The sequence below is a fragment of the Myotis brandtii genome, unplaced genomic scaffold (genome assembly GCF_000412655.1).
Source record: "Myotis brandtii unplaced genomic scaffold, ASM41265v1 scaffold1384, whole genome shotgun sequence".
Lineage (NCBI taxonomy): Eukaryota > Metazoa > Chordata > Mammalia > Chiroptera > Vespertilionidae > Myotis > Myotis brandtii.
In genome coordinates, this window is record NW_005354938.1 from 383,410 (window position 1) to 401,862 (window position 18,453).

Sequence of the window (18,453 nt, forward strand, 5' to 3'; positions counted from 1 at the left end):
TTCCTTCTCCCCTAAGTCTTTTCTTTTGGTCTAGTCGGTCCTTCAACTGATTAGACAAGGCCCACCACATTAGGGCGAGTAACCTGCTTTACTCAAAGTCTACTGATTTACATGTTCATTATATCAAAAATACCGTCATAGAAGCATCTAGAATCATGTTTGACCAAATATCACTCCCAGTGTACATGCCCAGGGACATGATACACTCTCTGTCCAGGAGCCTCACTGGAAAGCGCTGGGACCTGGCATGGGCTCCGTTCAGGGGTCTTTATTACCAGAAGAAGCAGGTGTCGCTGGTCCCACCCTGACTGGTGTCCTGTAGCACTCGTTTGGGGTCAGCACTATTCCGGGCTCCCAGAGCATGCAGGATGAACGGGTGGTCCCCAGAACTCTCCAGAACCCCGCAGAACAACAACCTGAACCCAGAGTGCACGGAAAGTACCCAGGATCCTGGCACCTCCACAGACAGGTGCTGCCTGTCCTCCTCTGGGAAGGCCCAGGGCCTGCGCCTCAGCGACGCCCGGCACCACCCCGCCCAAAGGAGCAGAGGGGGAGCAGGTGTGTCCCCTGCAGGACAGTTCCTTCACCAAACAACCCTGAAAGACCAACACAGAGCCACGCTGTTCTTAACGCTTTATAATAATCAAAACGAAAACCATCAACATGCTTCTGGGAGAGTCCATCCAAAATATCCCAGAAGGCCGAGGCGGGTGCAACGGGCATTCAAACTTGCAAACTGTCCACTTCCTTCATTGCCTCCCCTCCCAGCCCTTCTGCACTACAGATCTTCATCATCAAAGGTCTCCAAGCACTGCAACATCAACAGCTCGTCGTCTATGGGAAGGTCTGCTTCCTGCAACACACAGGGTGGAAGAGGATTGATATTTTTTTAAGGATTCCTGGCCCTGGGCAACAGCCAGATTGGGGGGTGAGGAGGCTCCTCCACCGTAGGTGTGCCCCGCTCCCTCAGTCTCTACCCACATCTTTTCAGCTGCATCTTCACCCCCAGCTTATGGCCAGGAAGTAAGGGCAGTGGGGGGGAGGTCCCATGTCCATTTTACTCTTTGACCACAAAAAAGGCTTTTCCTGGATACTGCAGACTGGCTTCTTTCCTATCCTGGGGAATTCCAGGAGCCCAGAAGAGAGACAGGCGAAGTCTTAAAGCTTTATTCAAATGCTTATCAATAGAGGACTTTGAATTACACCGTGACGCATCTACCAATGGAACACCATGTTTCAAAAAAAGGAATGTAATCGCTCTCTATCTGTGGGACGTACTAATTTAAAAGGGCAAGAGCGCCCTGGCTGGTGTAGCTCAATTGGTTGAGCATCGTCCCATGAACCAAAAAGTTGCTGGTTCCATTCCTGGGTTTCGGACTCCATCCCCGGTGCGGGGCATGCAGGAGGCAGCCAATTAGTGTTTGATGTTTCTCTCTCACATCGCTGTTTCTCTCTCTTCCTCCCTCTCCCTTCCTCTCTCTCTCTCTAAAAAAATAAATAAATAAATAAAAGTCAAAAATATTTTTTTAAAAAAGGACAAGATGCAAAGCAAGGTGCACAGCAGACCGCCATTTGTGTTTGAAAGAATTCATAAACATTGGATGGCTGTTCAAGAAACTGGTCGTGGTGGTTGCCTTTGAGGCAGGGCTGGGTCGTAACCAAGGGGCGCTGGTAGGAAAGACACTGTTTTCCTTGTGTGCCTTTTGGTAACTTGAAGTTGAACACGGGTGCGCTGTTAGGAGATCGTTTTTTTCAAGAAGCAGCACCATGTCTGTTTAGTAAGTTCCTCATTCCCTTTACAAGGACTCCAGCCAACCTCTCCGAATCCCCCGTCACTTCTCCCTCTGAGAGTATGTCCCTGGGTTTTTGCATGTGCTGCCTCTCCCCACCCCAGCAGGAAATGATCCCGGTCATCTGTTAGCCCTGCTGGTCTGGGGTTGATCCCCTGGGGCCCTGGGAGGCATCCCCCCCGTAACCATCTCATGAATGTGGAACCTGGTCCCAGGGTGACAGCCACATTGGGGGATGAGCCTGCAGATGAAGCCTTTCCAGCTCAGGAGAAGGGTCCTCATTCCCGTGCTCTCCTGAGGGGGGCGGGTGCACGGGGAGCCAGCGTATCCGAGAGGGATCCGGTGGTCAGAGGAAGATCACCCGGGCCCCTTGTTCAGGGTGAAGGCAACGGCAAAGGTTGAGAAAAGAGGGAGTCGGAGTATAGGGGATGCAAGGGGTCCAGACACTCAAGTCTGTCACACAAAGTGCTCGAATAATGTTCAGAATGTTCTAGTTCCTTAAGCCCCTGAAAATGGCGTCTGAGGCATGTGAAGCTGCAGGTTTGCAAAAGCAACAGCTGTGAGAGGTGTTTTCAGGAATTGGGGTGCTGCGGTGTGTGGACTAGTGTTCCCCCAAGTTCTTGTCCACCTTATTTGGAAAGAGGGTCTTTGCAATTATGATGAGTTAAGGGTCTTGAGATGAACTCATCCTGGACTCGGGGTGGCCCTCAATCCCAATGACTGGCGTCCTTATAAGAAGATGAGAGGGACCGAGAGGCACAGAAGAAGGGCTTGTGAAGGCAGCGGCAGCGGCTGAAGGGATGTAGCTGCCCGCCGAAGAGTGTGAGGGCTGCGGGCCGCCAGAAGCGAGGACCAGGCATGGTGGGATTCCTCCCTCCAGCTTCCAGAGACGATGGCATGCCCTGCCTGCACTTCCATTTGCCTTCTGGCCTCCAGAATGAGGAGTTGTGCACCACCGAGCTGGTGCTAGTGTGTGGCACCAACAATGAAGTGTCACTCGGCCACCTCCCACGGAGCCAACGGGGAGATGGATGGGGAGAGAATGGAAGTTCCCTCTTCACACCAGCAGCTCTGAAGGCCCCAGGCCTCCTGCACCAGAACCTCCAGGGCAAGCATGTCAAACTCACGGCCCGTGGGCCGCATGCCTTGTTTATTTGGCCCGTGTTAGCCTTTGAGTTTGACATGCTTGCTCTAGAGTAACCTGTTCAAAATACAGATTCCTGGGGACCCACCTCGAAGCACTGAGTGAGCACCTTGGGGGTTGGGGCCCCGGGAGCCCGCATTTCCAAGACGCTCTCCAGGTGATCCCAGTTTGAGCGCCTCTGCTTTGTGCGGCTACGTCCACCCCTGCTTGTTCTTCCTTTTCTGCCCCGAGTCCAGCAAGGAGGCAGGGAGAGCAAAGACTGTCCCACTAATGCGTTCCCACCGGGGCTCCGTGGGAAAAGGGCCACGCTACTCCTCAGCCTGTTGAAAAGCTGTCCTGGTTATTTTTACACAGACATTCTCATTATTGCTGCTTACCTTTTAAGACAGACAATTGTAGTTTTTCTAAATTAGTACAGCAAAGCTATGGCTATGACACTTCATGGCTCAGGCATAAACTCCTCCCCGCAAGAAAGCTTCCAGAATATACCTCCTAACCAAGACCTGCGCTACTTATGTCATTACAAGTTCCACCGCCAGAAATTAACATCTTCCCAAAGCTGAGAGCAAATATCGCCCGGGGTCTGGATGGGGAAACAGCCCTGCCTCTTGGCAAGGAGTCAAGGAGTCACAGGACATTTAGGAATTCCTGGGACGAGCCAGGCCCTGGGACCTGGTCGCTACATCAGGGTCTGCCCTAAAGGGCACCCCTCTCTCTCCCCTCAGTTTCCCCGACGTCTTCCATCCCACAGGCTGCCTTAGGCTGAAGTCGAGCATCCATGGAGCAGGCCACAGAGAATGAGAGAGCGTCCCCACCTGGCCTTGTGGTGTGATCCGGGTGAGATCTAGCTCCCCTCAAGGGACCTGGATCCTGCGGATGGAGGGGAGCGGGGCGGAGGTCTCCCACTCCGCTCCGTCCTACCTGCTTCTCTTGAGTGTGGACACAGCAGAGGTCTTCAAAGAAGTCGATGATCTGCGTGTAGAGCTGAAACTTTTCTTCTGGGTTCTCTGGGTTGCAGCTGGCGAACAGAGAACTGACGGCAGAGAAGGAGAGAAACAGCCAATGTTTTGAATCCTACTCTTTGACCTCTGCTCGTAACCCCTAAAAACTCGGATGATGGTGTGAACCAAGCACTTTCAAACACCCAGCTGAGTCCTCGGAGAGCCAGGAGTCCTTCTTGGAAGGTTTGCATCGCCTCAGCTCAATGTCACATCTGGCACCCGCTGGGAAAGTGAGACAATGGGGGGACTGGCTCCTGGGTCCCAATGTAGGGCCCTGAGCTATGGCCTAAGGAACAAAGGGACAAGATGTCCTCTGTCCCTAAGAGTCGACCTCTACAGCGATGCCCCAAGGCTCTGGCCCACCTGCCGGCACATCGCACACTTGAGTTCAGTCCCTTCAGATGCCTCCACCCAGGAGGTCTCAGGGGGAACACGGATGCAGAGAAAAGGCCTATTTTGCAGAGTCCTTCCCCCTGCCTTCCTGGGACAAGGAGAGAAGCCAACACCCAGGGACCCAGAGCAAAGAAGCCGGGAGTCACACCAGGACAGCTGGCATTTTGACCTCACATTCCAGCCAGCTGGGAACCTTCTGGCAGCAGCCCCCACCTTTCCCAGGCAAAGTAGAAAAAAGATTTTTTATTGATTTCAGAGAGGAAAGGAGAGGGACATGGGGCCTGTTTCCATGTTGGCTCAGTTTCTCGGGGCCAGATCCCCCGCCCGCCTCTCAGGTCAGACCGAGGGCTGTAACCTGCCCGTGGCCACCTCACCCTGGGAAAACAGGGCAACATGGACAATCTGGAGTTGATAACCTGTGTGTCAGCCCTGGGCCAGGATGGAAGAATTTTCTGCACAGAAGAACCCCAGACAATACTGTCCCCAGGGCAATGGCACAATCCTAGGACCAGCCCACTTCGAATCACAGGAAAAAGTGGATCCCCAAGAATTCCCACTGCATTATGCACCCCTCTGAAGGGCTGCAGGGGAGGCTCCTAAGCATCCCAGCAGGGGTACCCCCACACACACATGCACACACTCACACATGTGCGTACACACATGCACACACAATACACACATGTACACACACACACCATCTCATACCCTGTCCTCACCTGGAGCTAGACGCCTCACTTTTATCCAGGAAACATGCCACATCGTAGGCATCTTCAAAAAGGAGCTGAAAGAAAGCACAGAACAGTTTGACCTTTGCCCTGGGCTGCTGCAGGATGAGGAGCAAGACCGTCTCTCTTTCCCCCTCAGCTCCGAAGGGCGTGCCCATGAATGCTGGGCCCGATCAGACTCTCAGGGTCTCTGCTTGGTGACCTTCCCAGGATGGAATATGAAGCTCTTGCCCGCCCAGAACAAACTGCCCACCCCAGAGGGAGGTGCTGGGGACGGTGGTTTCCTCTTTCTAAAGAAGAAGGCTGAGATGCAGCAGCCAGAGCTGAGCCTCAGTTTACCTGGAGGTGCAGAGCCCATTTGAGCCATAACTCGGCTCTGGAGTTAGGCTGCAGGAGAGCCAACACCCAGCCCTGCCACTCAGTAAGCTGCACAGAAGAACCCCAGACAATACTGTCCCCAGGGCAATGGCACAATCCTAGGACCAGCCCACTTCGAATCACAGGAAAAAGTGGATCCCCAAGAATTCCCACTGCATTATGCACCCCTCTGAAGGGCTGCAGGGGAGGCTCCTAAACATCCCAGCAGCGGTACCCCCACATACACACACAAGACAAGTGACCTCATCTCTCAAATTCTCCTCTATAAGCAGCAATCACAACAGTGCCTACTCATAGGGTTTTGCAAGGATTAAATAAGAGCTGTGTGAGGCACCAGGCAAATCATGGCTCAAACATATTAGCTATTATTTTTTTTAAATATATTTTTATTGATTTCAGAGAAGAAGGGAGAGGGAGAGAGAGATAGAAACATCAGTGGTGAGAGAGAATCATTGATTGGCTGCCTCCTGCATGGCCCCTACTGGTGATCGAGCCCACAACCCAGGCAAGTGCCCTTGACCAGAACTGAACCTGGGACCCTTCAGTCCGCAGGCTCTATCCACTGAGCCAAACTGGTTAGGGCCATATTAGCTATTATTGAATATTGTCTGCTTTATAAAAGAAATACATGTTTATCGTGAAAATAGAAACCGATAGGAAAAATAAAAATCACCAAGAAACAATGCCACCTGGAGAGACCCATTGTTAACATAGTGACTTCTTTCCCTCCATCCTTCCCCTAGGCATATTATGGCATATATCCCCAACTTGGGAATCTTGCTATTTAGACAGTTTTTGGTCCCGCTTCTCCTTAACTTGTTGAAGAATATTAAATATTCCACAGAAACGTGATATCCACTTAAGATTGCCAGATTTAGCAAATAAACATACAGGATACTTTGTTAAATTTGAATTTTAGATGAACTATTGCATGGAACCTTCTCACATGAACAATTTCGCTGCCGGGCTGTTTTATCCGGCACCGGTCACACAGGCAGCCCCCCAGAGAGGAGGGGGGGTTCTCCGCCCGGGGTTGTGTCTGCCCTTCGAGCCCTCAGACAATGTGCTTCCCCTGAACCGAACCCCTTGGGACTCTGGCCTTGTGGATGGCCCCCTCCTGGTTTTCTAGACATTTCCTGTGCCCTCTTTTAGCTATCCCTTTGTTCATCTCCAACAGGATCTGGGGGGGTCAGTGAGCTCCCGTGTCCATCAGCCTAGAGGCCCATCACCTCTGCGTGCCTCCCCCCGGGCCGGGGGTAGGGGCCCAGGACCTAAATCCCTGCCCTCAGCCAGTTTGCCCACTGAAGTTGCAGGCCACACGCTGCCCCCACCAGGCAACCCCCTCACAAGCCAGCCCGGGAGAGGCACAGGCAGGCCCCACCGCCCTTCTGGAGCACCCAGCACCCCCCGACCCGGAGTCCACGCCTGGCTCCGAACACAGCTGTTCCACAGCAGAACCACGCCAGATGGACCAGGAGCTGCAACTACTTTAGAAGCCACAGGAACAGTGGCTCTGTCTCTACGTGGGACATAACTGCTCCTTGTTCTGCTGGCCTTGTCACCCAGCCCTGGGTTGGCCAAAGCCAACTTCACTGAATGGTAGCAATGCTCTTTGGGGTGAGAACTGACACTCCTCTCAGAGATTGGGCCTGACTGGTCTAAATGCAATCTGATCTTGATTATGCAGGTCATTGGCTCAGTAATCTGTCAATCTGGCCAAATCTGGCCAATGAGAGAGAAGAGGTTTGACGGGAATTTCTGGAAAAGTTCTTCCTTGATCCTTGAGAAGCAGCCACAGGACATCTTTCTCTCTCTAACCTGATAGAGAGGAATGACAGCTCGATTGCTGTGGGAGTCAGAGAGGCAGGGAAAGTGGGGAGGACAGGAAAGGTGAGAAACCAGCCTTAAGCTGAAGCAGAGCAGAGAGACAAACAGAGTCCATGGTAATATCACTGAGACGCTGACCAGACCCTGCCCTTCCTTGGGACCTCCCTGGGTGTGAGCGTCCATTTCTTCAGGGTTTAATGAGCCAGGAACTTGCAGATAAAAAGCCCAGCTGATACAACCATCTAAGGCAGTGGTTCTCAACCTTCCTAATGCCGCGACCCTTTAATACAGTTCCTCATGTTGTGGTGACCCCCAATTTCATTGTTACAAATTGAACATAATTAAAGCGTAGTGATTAATCACAAAAACAATATGTAATTATATATGTGTTTTCCGATGGTCTTAGGCGACCCCTGTGAAAGGGTCGTTCGACCCCCAAAGGGGTCACGACCCACAGGTTGAGAACAGCTGATCTAAGGCATCTCTTCTTTTTAAAAATTTATTCTTTTTAATTATTATTATGTTTTAATATATATTTGTATTGATATCAAAGAGGGAAAGAGAGACAGAAACATCAATGATGAGAGAGAATCATTGATCAGGTGCCTCCAGCACACCCCACACTGGGCTAGGAATCGAGCCCGCAACCCGGGCATGTGCCCTGACCAGGAATTGAACCGTGACCTCCTAGTTCAGTGATGGCGAACCTATGACACGTGTGTCAGAGGTGACACTCGAACTCATTTTTTTGGTTGATTTTTCTTTGTTAAATGGCATTTAAATATATAAAATAAATATCAAAAATATAAATCTTTGTTTTACTATGGTTGCAAATATCAAAAAATTTCTATATGTGACACGGCACCAGAGTTAAGTTAGGGTTTTTCAAAATGCTGATGTGCCGAGCTCAAAAGGTTCGCCATCACTGTCCTAGTTCGTAGGTTGATGCTCAACCACTGAGCCACTCGGACCAGGCTAAGGCTTCTCTTCTATAACCTCCAGGGAAAGGCCGGGAAACAAACCGAAGAATGAGAAATGCTGTTCTGTGGTTGTGGAGATGATGTCAGGAAAATCAGACACTGACCACGTGGGCCAGAATCCGAACAGCTCCTCAGACTTGGCCTGGAGGGACCCCCTCCACTCCACCCCCAGGAACCGCTCACCTCCTCCGGGGTGGACTCCAGCGAGCAGCTGGCTCCTTGGCTGTCGACTCCACTGTCCTTCATGCTGTCCTCGGCATAGGCTGGCTCCGGGGGGGCCCCCTCGAGGCCCGCCGGGCCGCTGTGCTTCTGCTCCAAGGCCTGCAGGAGGCTGGCCTTCTTCTCCTCAGAGAGGGTCTGCCACAGGTGGGAGATGGCCGCCGAGACCACGGGCAGGGTCGCCTCCTGGGAGGAGACAGTCCCGTTCCTGGTCAGGAGGTCCATTGTCTGCTTGTAAAAGTTGAGGTACCTGGAGCAGAAACGACAGCATCTCCTAGACCTGAAGCTCAAGGCCAAGGGCCCCCACCCCAGGCCTTCTCCTCGGGACTCCGTTTGGCCCCCTCTGTGCTGTGCCAGGGGCTTGGCATTGCTAGTCTCTGGGGTCCCTGAGCCTTGGAGAGCAGATGTCATCTCCGGGGCCATGGAGACAGATTTCTGCTTCACAGCCCTTGCTCACATCCTCCCAGATCCTGTGCCTTATAAACCAGACGGTGAGAGGCGTGGCTGGTGCAGCTCTCACCCCACAGGAAAACTGCTTAAAATTCTGAGCCCATGGATGTGCAGGCGTGATGTGACACCCGCTTAGACTTGAGGCCTGAGAGTCAGGCTCAGTTGTGGACAGAGCCTCCCATCTATTGAGCCAACGCCCCGGAAGCAGATGTGGCTGTCAAGGGGCTCAGTCCATGGAGGGCGGTGAGGGCAGTGGAGTCTGAGCCAGCCATTCTCATCTTTCTTACTATAATGCTGCCCAAAACAGACTTTTGGGGTGTGTGTGTGAGAGGGGGCTCTAGCCCTTATAATCACCATCAACCCCCCCTCCAAAGGCACCCCAAACAAGCACCCAGTCTAAGTAAACACAGTTATGTGCTATGCAAATGTAACTTCAAGACTATTTCTTTAGCTTTTCTGCCAACCCATCCCCCAGCCCCTCCTGTATGGAAATTCTGAGCATCCACGGCTCAGGGCCTGGCCTGAGCGCTCGCTGAGGCTGCAGCGTTGCCCAGCTGAGCCTCGCCCCTTCCCCAAAAGGAGCTCCAGCTGTGCACAGAGCCACCTCGCCCAGCTGTTCACACCGTTCAAATTCCATGAGGTCGTGTGGCAAAGTGACTGGGGAGTGTAAGAGCTCCACTTTTTCCTCCTCCTCCTCCTCCTCTTCCTCCTCTTCTTGGTCTTCCTCCTCCTCCTCCTCTTCCTCTTCCTCCTCTTCGTCTTCCTCCTCAGCATCCTTTCCGACTTCCTCAAATGGGTACAAGTTGTCAAAGTCTTCTGGATGAACCTTATTTGGGAGCAGGCTGGTGAGAAAACAGAAACAAGATAACTACAGATTAATGTCCCTCATGAACATTGACACCAAAATTCTTAACAGTCTTAGCAGATATATATGATATATTATATATGATATACATCATACAGGTCATATATTATAACACACACGCGTGTGTGTTAATATATTATGGCCAAGTGGGGTTTATTCTATGAATGTGAGACAGTTGTTTTAAACTTTGAAAATCTATCCATGTAACTCACCATATCAACAGACTAAAAATCTTATCAATATTTGATTTTAAAATAGTACGATTTTTTACAATCTCACTAGATGCAGAAAAAGCACTTGGCAAAAGTCAACATCCATTCATGATCCAAACTCCCAGAAGTCCACACTGGCTTTTCTTGGCTCCTGTGGAGCTTGGGAATCAGGCTGCGCTTTGGATTCTCCTTGTTTTCATCTGCACCCACCAATAAGGCCACTAACTGAGTTTGTAAAAGCTATAATACAAAATAAATACTTGATCTCATCTTTCCATAAAATAATGTGCAAAAAAATGCTTTTTTAATGGAAGGCTATGCTTTGAAATTAACATTGGTTTTTCTTGAGGTGAGACAATATGTATTTTAATTTCCTTTTTAGGGCTTTTCTGTACTTTTGATATTTTCTGTAATAAGCAGAGATTTTTATCATCAGAAAACAAAATCCGAGGCATGTTATAAGGTAAAATAGGAAAGAATTCTCCCCAGCACAAGAGGGTTCTAACCGGTGAGCAGCCCTCCTCCGCTCTTCTCATGCTGCAGCGGAAAGCGGCTTCCGTGACAGCGGATGGCAACACCAGCAGGCCCTGGTGCTCCCAGGGCCAGGTCTTACCTCTGATTTCTGGAGAACATGCTGGCATAGTTTTCCTTGACCTCCTCTAAGCTGTTTGCATTTCCATCCTGCAGTTTGAAGGATTCTGTTAGGGAGTTGAAGACAAGGGGGAAAGCTGGGCCTTTGTTGAGTCTCTCCTATCTTTCCAAGGGGAGCATGGGGGTCCCTGAGCCCAACCGGGGTCGGTGTTAGGGGGTCAAGAGCCCAGCTGCACCCCTCCTTCCAGATGTGAAGAGAAAGGGCTTCTTGGACTGGCCCGTTTCACTCAAGGCATCGAGAGTATCCCTTTCAGAGTTCAGCTTCCACCAGCTCATTAAACTCAAGTTCCCAGCAGCCATCTCTCTTGGTTCCAAACCTAGCGCCAAGGAAGGGAGCCAGGTTCTGACAAACACTGGCCCACGTCTTCTCTGGCCTCTCAAGATGAGATCAGGTGCCTTCAACGGCTGACAACCCTGAGGTCAGGCTGTGAATCTCATCGTGCCCCTGGCCCAAGCCCAGTGCCTACCTAGCACACAGTGCGTACTCAGTAAATATTCATTCACTTCACTTAACCCAATGTCTCTGTTTTTAATAGAAAAACCAACCAGTCTTTCTTCCCCTGGGAGGGCGATGGGGGTGGCCGGTAGGACCTGTTACCTTTCACCTTCAGCAGATTATCCAAGACTTGTTCCTGTTCCTGAATGTGACTCTTCGCCCTATTCAGAACCTGCCACTGAGGACAGAGACAGACAATGCTGACAGGCCATCTCCCACTGCACAGACTGCTTTTGCAGACACAGGAGCCCCTTCCCGGGTCTGAGGCCCCGGGATGCAAAACCACCATCCTTCACGTTGTTGATAAAAAGCGTAGGAAGTTTGTTCTGATTCGCAGAAGGCATGACGTTTATTTATTTATTTATTTATTTATTTATTTATGAGGTTTAAGTTGTAATCGGGAAATGTTTCTCACCAAAATATTCAGAAACAATTAAGCCGTGTTCAGCAAACTACTAGAGCTGCAAAAAAGGCAAACGACTACATGTGCTACTTGACGGTGGGATAAATGGTGACTTAGAGGCGGCCTGAGTGGATGTCAGCCCCAGGCGGGCAGCAGGCTCCCAATGAACTTCTGCTCACTGGTCACAATGTGCAACCGGCTGGTTAATAGTAAATGTGCGAGTCTAACAATAGTTTTATTTGTTAAATGCATGCACTCCAGTTGATATGAAAACTTAAGTGCTCTGTCAACTTGAACTCTGAATGTCCTGTTCTGCAAGACTAGAATCACAAGCGTTCTTCCCACACTCCCATCCTCCCTCCCTCCCTCCACTCCTTCCTTCTTCCTACCCTTCTTCCTATCTTCCTTCCCTCCTTCCTTCCTTTCTCCCTCCCTCCCTCCACTCCTTCCTTCTTCCCTCCCTCCCTCTTTCCTATTTTCCTTCTTCCCTCCCTCCCTTGCTCTCTTCCTTTACTTTCTTCCTGCTTCAATCTGCCTTCCTTTTTCTTTAATATTGTATCTTTATTATCTAGGGCCCCCAAATTATTACTAAAGTCAAAATGATAACTGTGAGATTATTAAAAAACAAGAACTGCTAAATACTGTTTATTACTCTGACCACTGATGGCTGTCTGGAGCGACACACTCATCAGGTATGTATGTTGAGGGGACACAGCTGTGCTGGGCCTGGGGAGAACAGGTAACCAGCCCTGCTTTCAGGGTGCTGACATCCTATCAGGGGAGACAGGCACGGAAACAACTACTGGTAGCACAAACTAGCATTCAGTTAGTGCTAACAAGGGGTAGAAACGAAGGGCCGTGGGACCACACGGGAGGAGGGAGTGATTCCACCTGCAAGGACTGGCGGGCCTCGTGGAGCAGGGCACGGAGCACAGCCAGACAGCAGCAGGCGCAGCACCATGCGGTGTCCACAGCTGACCGCTGACCCACCCGGGCAGGCCCCAGCCCTCAGGGGTAGGAATGGGGGGAGGAGCATCTCCAGGCCCGTCCCCACCTGGCTCCACAGCCCCTCCACATATAGGACCTTCCCTCCCCACGCTCAGGTCCTCCTACCTTCGAGGCTGTGAAGTCAGACTGCTGGTAGACGATTCTCCGGAGGTTACCGAAGAGCTTTGTCAGGGTGGCTCGGTGGCGAGCCTGGGACAGGCGTCTGCGGGCCACCCGAGGCTCCAGCTTCTGTGCCTGCGCCTGCACCTGTGCCAGGGGCCAGGGCGCCGCTTCGTGACTGGGGTCGCTGCCTTCTCCATCGGTCGCCATTAAAAGCTACAATGTAATATTATGCTTTGGGGGGCCCTAGATAATAAAGATACAATATTAAAGAAAAAGGGAGGCAGATTGAAGCAGGAAGAAAGTAAAGGGTCCCAAACCAATGAATAGAATCAGTAGTAGATACGTAGTGAACAATGGATGACACAAAATGTGTTACTTAAGTTCAATCCTAAAGACAAACCCGCTCATATTTGACTTACAGGTGAAGGGCACTGCTGCTTTACACCAGGAAGCTTCCAGAACATTGCAGGTACTCACCAGACGCTTGTGCATGGACTGCTGTGGCCAAGGAGAGCAAGCCGTACCCTGAGAGCGTATTCTTTACTTTCTGTTAAAAGCTGAACGGGTAGGCGGCCCACCCTCTGTGGTATTTCCTATGCCAGAATGCACCCCCCCCCCACGACCTGAGTAGTGGTTACACAGGTGTACAGATATGAACACATAACCCATCAAGCTGTATTCTTTAGGTGCTCCTCAAAGAGAAGAGAATGCACTCTTCTACCTGTGAAAGCAAAAAGTTACATGACGACAGAGAAGTGGGTTTAGCTTGTCCAGCTTCCAGTGGGTTCTGAAGGTGATCATTACGCCGTCCTTTGTGACCTAGACTTAGAGAATGGTTCTGGGACTGACACCTGACATATTTAAGAGTCAGGGACCAGGTCTCTTACCTGAGGCATGGACCCCTCCATCAGGCACTCACCCCACCACTGCTCTGCCAGCTCTTTGAACAGAGAGGCCCCGTCTTCGACACCTCTGGACCCCAATAGGTGCTCGGTGCTGGGGTTTTGAGTGAATTAGAATGGGAGGTCTTCGCTGGGCCCATTCTCCCCTGAGCTCAGTCCTGCTGCGCAGGGACAATGCATGACCGCAGCCGGTTTTTATGTACAATATTTCAGTCACTTGGGGAGAGTGTTGAAAACATACATGTCCCCTAGGGGGCAGCTTTCACTGCCACCGCTAGGGGAGAAGGTGGCGCTAGAGTCTCCTGCCCAGCAACTGGGAGCTGTGACCTCCACCTCACCCCGCCTGCCCAGACCTCAAAAACACTGGATCGGAAGCTATCGGGGTGGGGCCAGGCATCTGGTGGGCAACACGCTCCCCAGGCCCTTCTGAGACTTTCATGGTTTGGGCGTACGTGTGGCAACACCTCTCTCAAAGCACCACAGAGGGCAGCCGCTGGGAACAGAATCTCCTCGGTGGAGGGACTATCGGGGAGGAGGCAGGAAGAAAGCTTTGCCACTAAGTTCTAGGGGTGAAACCGGCCAGAGGTCAGGAACCCAATGGGGCAGCGTGGGATTTGAAAACGCCTTTTAGGTCAGAAGGCAAGTCTCCCACCAACAGTGTGGTCTTCACCAGGGTATCGCTTTCCCTCGGGTTGCTGCCCAGACCATGGCAGGAAGCTCCTGTACGATCGATTACCAGGAGTCACACCAGCGGCACATAGGGACAGTGCAGAACCTGCAGCGGCCCCTCCAGCCCGCGGGCGGGGTTATATCAAGGCCACACCTTCATAGTCTCCAATTTCCAGAAGCCAGTACATCTTTCATACGAAGCACCGTGAAACAGTGAGGGTTTGGAACTGCATGGGCGGTGGTCCTCAACCTTCCTAATGCCGCGACCCTTTAATACAGTTCCTCATGTTGTGGTGACCCCCAAATTCATTGTTACAAATTGAACATAATTAAAGCATAGTGATTAATCACAAAACAATATGTAATTATATACGTGTTTTCCGATGGTCTTAGGTGACCCCTGTGAAAGGGTCGTTCGACCCCAAAGGGGTCGCGACCCACAAGTTGAGAACCGTTGGCCTAGGGCAAAATGAGACCCTTCTGACCTAAGGACATAGCTTCTCTTTACTTATTTAAATGTAAGGGAAATGAATGCACCTTCACACCAGGGACCTTAAGTCAATGAATGGAGGTGAAAATACCGGGGACCTCCCAGAATCTCGGATTCTCTAAGTCTAGAAATTCTATTACCAAAGGCCTCCGGGCTGTGGGACATCTGGAATGCTCCCAGTGCCAATGCTGATAATTTGGGTTTCTCCCAGGCTTCTACCCAAAGACATTCCTAAAATGTCTAGATGGCTGTGTGGTCAGTTTCAGGCACGGGATAAGGGTGCAGCCCTCGGCCCTCTCCCATAGGGGGCAGACCATCCCATTACTAGCTCCCCCTGGGGGCAGCTTTCACGGCCACCGCTAGGGGAGAAGGTGGCGCTAGAGCATCCTGCCCAGCAACTGGGACCTGTGACCTCCACCTCACCCCGCCTGCCCCAGACTCCCGGGGTCAGGAGCTGGGAGAAGCCGGGGTTGGGGTGGGGGTGGAGCACACCACAAGGAAGATGGGAGAAGGTCCTTCCACTCTGCTTTAAGGGAGAATCAAGCCAAGGAGGTGTTGAGCGTGACTAGACCTTGTGCAGTTTTAAATATTCTGCTCCTAAATGCTGCCTCGCGCTCTCCACGAGGAATGATTTGCTATGAATTCCCCATCAGACATTCTTTTCAAGTTATCTTTATTAACGTGCACTGTGGACCTGACTGGAGCTTTAAGTTGCTATTTTTTGGAGAGCTCTCCGTTGCAGTAATACAGTTGGATCTGTCCCTTCTGTGTGAAGGGATGGATACCTCGTGCTCTCCACGAGGAATGATTTGCTATGAATTCCCCATAAGACATTCTTTTCATGTTATCTTTATTAACGTGCACTGTGGACCTGACTGGCGCTTAAGTTGCTATTTTTTTTTAAATATATTTTATTGATTTTTTACCGAGAAAGCACAAACAAACCTTTTTCCCCAAAAAGCTCTGTACAGATGCAAAGAGTGTTCAGGACACTGCTCCCAACAGCATAAGAAATTAGAAAAGCTAGAGGGTATCGTCTGAGACTGCATCCCCAGGGCCTGGAAATCTGCATTGTAATAGCCTGGAAAACTCAGCATCTCCCTTTTCCCTTCCCTTTACTATCGACCAAAGAAACATCTGCTGTCCAGCCCAGCAACCTCTATTCCTCCCACCTAGAATGCCCCTACCCCAGTATCAGTAAGGTCCTTAGGATCCATGTATCCAGCAGGCAAGGTGTCCCTCCCAGGGTGCGTACCATGTGTACCATATGGTGATCCATACGTGATTAATGCGAACACTCCCTTTCCCAGCTCCTTCTCCCACACTAAAACCACGAAGAGTTCTGTTGCCTGGACAGCCAAAACCACACCACCCAGGCCTGGGGATGAGCAGAGGCCCTGGGTTGAGAGAGCTAAAGGAAACCGAAGATCAAGAGACAACCATGGGGACTGTTAAGCTAGTTCCACCCGAACCCCAAAGGCCTCTCTGGATCTTAACAATTTACAGTCTCATGAATTCAGTTCTTGGCACCGTTCACAATAAGAGGCACACACCTCTGAAAAGCTTAAAGAGCCTTTCAAAGTGATGCTGCCCAATTACCACATAAGAGGGGTGGGGCGGAATTAGACAAGGGGACGAACCTGGATATTCTGTTCTGACTCAGAAAACTGAGCAGGTTTGGGCATCTAAAAGGAGTGCGAATCGAGGGAACTCAGTCTAGATATAGTATATACCTACTACATGCCAGATTTCTGTTAATTCTCATCTATAAACCAAAGCACACTTTCATTACCAAATGCATTCCTATTAAAACACCTGCTTAGACACACACACACACACACACACACACACACACACACACACTCCCTAGACTAAATTTAAGAAAATAAGGTTCAGAGAAACTTTCCACCACTTTTAAGCATTCAAGTGTGATCCATTCAAACCCTAGGCACACCTGTCAGACCACGTAAAAAAAGAAAAAGTCCAGTCATTGTCAGAAATATATATATATAGGTTGTCAAAATGTCATATACAAACATTTGTATTGAAGTCTGGCCCCAGACCTAAATGTTCACCTGTTTAGATAGATGCACCGGCTTGACACAAGGCAAAGTGCACCTTTCTGGAGGTGGGTGGGTGTGATTACCTCAGCATGTAATCGATACTCACACTTGGAGGGATGGGCACCTGTGCACACGACGTCCCCACTCTCTGGACATGCAAGAGGCCACGGGAAGCCCTGATGGCAGTGACAGCGATGACAGCGATCGCGGGCCTTGTGCCAGCCAGAGTGGGGACCATGGCTTCTGCCCTGGCCAAAAAACAGACCCAGCATCTAGGCACGGACCAATCAGGGCATGTCCCCAGCACCCACAGCCAATGGGGATGCGCTGCGGCGGGCCAATGAGGTGCGGGCAGCGGAAGAAACAATGTAACTTGGAGGTCCCAAGGCACACAAGAGGGCGGGCTAGATTGACCTTCTCACCTTGCCAGGTGGCGACTTCTTTTCGAGAGGAGGCCGAATGGGACAGGAAGGCGAAACCCATGTCACCTCGGTAACCTCATAGGGTCTGCATGCGCCCGCAGAGGACTCCATGGATGTCCCCCAATGGATGTTCCACTCACCTGCCACTGAGCCCAGTTGCAGCATCCCTCAAACGGGGCTATGCCGCCTACCTTATAGGGTTATCCAGAAGCGTAGAGAAGGCACCTGGAATTAAAGGCTCCTGGGCACAGGCTTTGGGTCTCAGGAGAAAAGAGGAAAACAATTGGATGTCATGGAAACTGAGAGATGCATTAAACAACGATGGGACAGGGGAAGTATAAAAGTATAAAAGGTGAAAGATTATGTGATCTGAAGAGAAATCAGAGTATAATGATGTTTTAAATATGGGAAGAAGAAAAGGGAATGAGTAGTAAGAGGAGTTACATGAAAGAGACCTTTAAAAGCTGTCACCCTTTGGGACAGTAGGAAGCAGGTATTTTTCCAGTTTAGGGGAAAAAAAATCATTTCCCCTTCACTGTAGAATATACTCTTGCATATAGGTGTCTTTTTGCTTGAAGCCCAGCACCCCTAAGTATGTCATGATGGTGACGATCCCACTACATCATTTCACATGAGGAGTAGCAGCCACGCCAGGCGCCCCCTTGCTGCTCTCTGACCTGGGGCAAGCTGCTTCTCCCCAGGGCAGGGGTTAAGTGAAGGTCACAAGGTCTAGTCCAAGCAGTGTGCACTTGGGGGGGAGGGGGCACATGCATTTGGATTCTTATCCAGGATCCACCTCGCAGTGACTTTAAGGACCATAAATGAGGCCACCTTACAGCATGCACATAGGGTACTTGGGACATGGGGGCACTCTTGACATTCAGCTTCGGATTTTGGTGGAACATTAAAGGTCGTTGGGCTGTCCGGTCTAATTAGCATGTTATGCTTTTATTATGTATAAACAAACTGTCACCTAGAAAGCATGCGGTAAGAGTCAGTTCTCCTCTCTTTCAAGATAAATATAAAATTATTTCACTCCAAAAGTCTGCCTAGGTCAAGGCCCTGTCCGTTCTGGCTCTCAGGCACCTTTGACCCAGGGTCTCTGAGGACCCCCGAGGAACTGTTCTTGCCCCCTCCCCACTCCCTGGTTCCTCCACCCCCACCCCGGCCCTGCTCCTCACCTCCCTCCACCAGTCCCCATCACAGCATTGCTGGGACCCCATGTGAACAGGGGGCATTCAGGAGTCTGTGCAGCCGTCTTGG

The 18,453-nt window shown here is 50.8% G+C and overlaps 2 protein-coding genes across 2 annotated transcripts in view; one reads left to right on the forward strand and one right to left on the reverse strand.

The window, feature by feature from the left end:
- Positions 1-27: 27 nt before the first annotated feature.
- Positions 28-13,059, reverse strand: STRA8 (stimulated by retinoic acid 8). Its single transcript, XM_014535160.1, has 7 exons — positions 12,648-13,059; positions 11,234-11,309; positions 10,598-10,682; positions 8,422-8,905; positions 5,045-5,109; positions 3,856-3,967; positions 28-853 (listed from the first exon to the last, which is right to left on the reverse strand). The coding sequence occupies exons 1-7, from the start codon at positions 12,849-12,851 to the stop codon at positions 779-781; spliced, it is 1,101 nt and encodes a 366-aa protein (XP_014390646.1). The 5' UTR covers positions 12,852-13,059; the 3' UTR covers positions 28-778.
- Positions 13,060-13,189: 130 nt separating this feature from the next.
- The window catches only part of WDR91 (WD repeat domain 91), a 40,131-nt gene continuing 34,867 nt past the window's right edge, over positions 13,190-18,453 (forward strand). The window contains exon 1 of the mRNA XM_014535142.1: positions 13,190-13,209. The gene's annotated coding sequence lies outside the window, so the exon portion shown is untranslated. The remainder of the gene's footprint in view (positions 13,210-18,453) is intronic.